The sequence below is a fragment of the Odontomachus brunneus genome, unplaced genomic scaffold (assembly GCF_010583005.1).
Source record: "Odontomachus brunneus isolate Ranch 3 - 2012 unplaced genomic scaffold, Obru_v1 Obru_scaffold_030, whole genome shotgun sequence".
Lineage (NCBI taxonomy): Eukaryota > Metazoa > Arthropoda > Insecta > Hymenoptera > Formicidae > Odontomachus > Odontomachus brunneus.
The window spans coordinates 1776249-1778408 of record NW_022639480.1 but is presented as its reverse complement, the minus strand read 5'-3'; the positions used below and the strand labels follow the sequence as shown (position 1 = coordinate 1778408).

At 44.1% G+C, this 2160-nt stretch overlaps 1 protein-coding gene across 8 annotated transcripts in view; it reads right to left on the bottom strand.

Moving 5' to 3' along the window:
- Positions 1 to 2160, bottom strand: part of LOC116843126 (tyrosine-protein phosphatase Lar) — a 754320-nt gene that overhangs the window by 10656 nt on the left and 741504 nt on the right. For 4 of the 8 annotated variants that reach the window (XM_032813222.1, XM_032813227.1, XM_032813226.1 and 1 more), the window contains one exon: positions 873 to 881. The exons of the other annotated variants lie outside the window; for them this stretch is intronic. In XM_032813222.1, the coding sequence (XP_032669113.1) occupies positions 873 to 881 (9 nt within the window). The remainder of the gene's footprint in view (positions 1 to 872; positions 882 to 2160) is intronic. 8 annotated transcript variants of the gene reach the window in all.

Sequence of the window (2160 nt, the reverse complement as noted above, 5' to 3'; positions counted from 1 at the left end):
GGGGGGGGGGGGGGATGAAAGTTACGGGGAGTTACAGCCGCGAATCTCGCGTTTCGGCAGTGGTAAATACGCGCGTCGCCCTGCTTAACGTTGTTTATTTACAACCACGGGCGACCGTTGAAGTTGGGAAGTCGCGACTTCCCGACGACCGACGACGATTTCCGCATCATAGTCCGTAAGACGAGATGTGAGAGATGCATCGAGATTGTCTCATGGACGGTCCAGTATTCGTCGTCGCTGGGAAACGTAATCGGCACGTTGCGAGAGAGAAATGAAAACATAAAATTGTGGGGAAAATCAAATTCGTATAAAGAGAATTAGCGCTGCCTAATACCTACTTCCGGCACGATATGTAAACAGTAACAATACAGCTCTACGATGGAGGGCTCGCAAAAAACGAAAGTTGCGCCGCAACCAAAGTACATACAGAAAAATTCCGACGCAGAACTGAATCGTCGTCGTAGCGCGACTGATGAGAAGCGATTGGTGGATCGCGTGCTCGCTCTGCTCTAGCTCTCGTTACGTGTACACAGTCAATGATGAGATCAAAATCACACTTACAACTTCGCTATGTAGCGCAAAAAACAAGGGTGGCGAGCGCGCAGTCGCAGCGTTAATGTAATGTAACATGTCTCTTAAGATTACATTATAATGTTCACGCTGGGCTGCAGCAAAAGAACAAAATAACTTTAGGACGGCACTTCGAGATCGGACTCTCGACAGACAGTAAAAACAAAAGGAAAAAAAAAGATGAATATATGTATATATACATATATGCAAAAATGAGACGGAAAGAAAGAGTGAAACAAAGATAGTATACGGTAGAGAAAAAATGTCATGGCACAACTCGAGATGAGCTAAGGGATACTCACTTTTTTCAGCTGCGCCCCAAAAGTCGCCAAAAAAGTGGGAAAAAAAAACTCGTAAAAATTCGTGTCAACTTCGCACGTACATTGAGTAGTATTACAGAATAATTCAATTAATCTTTAAGGCATATCAATGGGTAGCACACTACTGATTATCATCAACGTTAAAATTGACCCTCTCTATAATGGCTATTTTCGATTTTACGATCCAAAAAAAAAAAGAGAAAAAAACCAAAAGAACGAACATGTATGGACAGAGAGACATCTGTCCATATCTCTTCCCGGACCAGACACGCGCGCATTCGCTCGATTCGTCCTTTCGTTCCGGCCTCATGCGCTCGATGGCAGTCGCACCGCTTATTTATCTCGCACTGCTAACGAATGTCGTTGGACAAGATTCATGACTCCAATCGATCGATCGTTATATAGACCAAAAAAATGATCGCTTGGCCCTCGGTTGCAGTTGGTCGCAGAGAGGCGGGAGACGTGAGAATATCTTTTTTTTGGCATGCGCAATCACTACTCCAAATATGAAATAACTAAAGGCTCATGTTCACCTGTCTCGTGTCGGGGAGAGCGCGCGGAAGCTCTCTCCCTCGTGTCTCTCCCGAGAAATTATTACGTAATCGTGTACTCGCCTGGCAAAATCGTGGCAATAATCGATCGAGTGATAATGCTGATTTCGGGTCGGTGCCTTTCCTCCCCGATACGAGACATCAAAGGGGAAGACCTATGATAAAATGCCTACGAAAAGAAAGCTAGGAGGGAGAAACCATAAGAAAGAATAAGGTGGACGGTTTCTAGGATGTGTCAAACGAGAGAAAGAGAGAGAGTAGAGTAGAGAGAGAGAGAGAGAGAAAGGGTGTCGTCGTATTACTACGGTATCTATCAGAAATGGGTGATGGTGAGAAAAACTCGCGATTCCTTTTGCGTGTACACGCGTGTATAGTCAAAAAACTCACGATAACAAGATCGGGATGTCGGTGGATTGGAGTATTTTTTGAGGAAAAATTGTTTCTTTTGCGTATTTTTTTCTTTTTTCTCGCAACTCCAAAAAGTCACCCGCAAAAAACAGCAGCTCGATCAAAAATTTTTGTCGTTCCAACAGAGGGGGAGGCAGAGTAAATTAGAGAAGAAATGAGAGAGAGAGAGAGAGAGACAGAAAGAGACAGAGAAACTGACAGAGAGATAGATAAATAGATAGATAAAGAGAAGGGGGGAGAGAGAGAAGAGAAAGAGTTAAGAGAGAGAGAGAGAGAGAGAGAGAGAGAGAGAGAGAGAGAGAGAGAGAGAG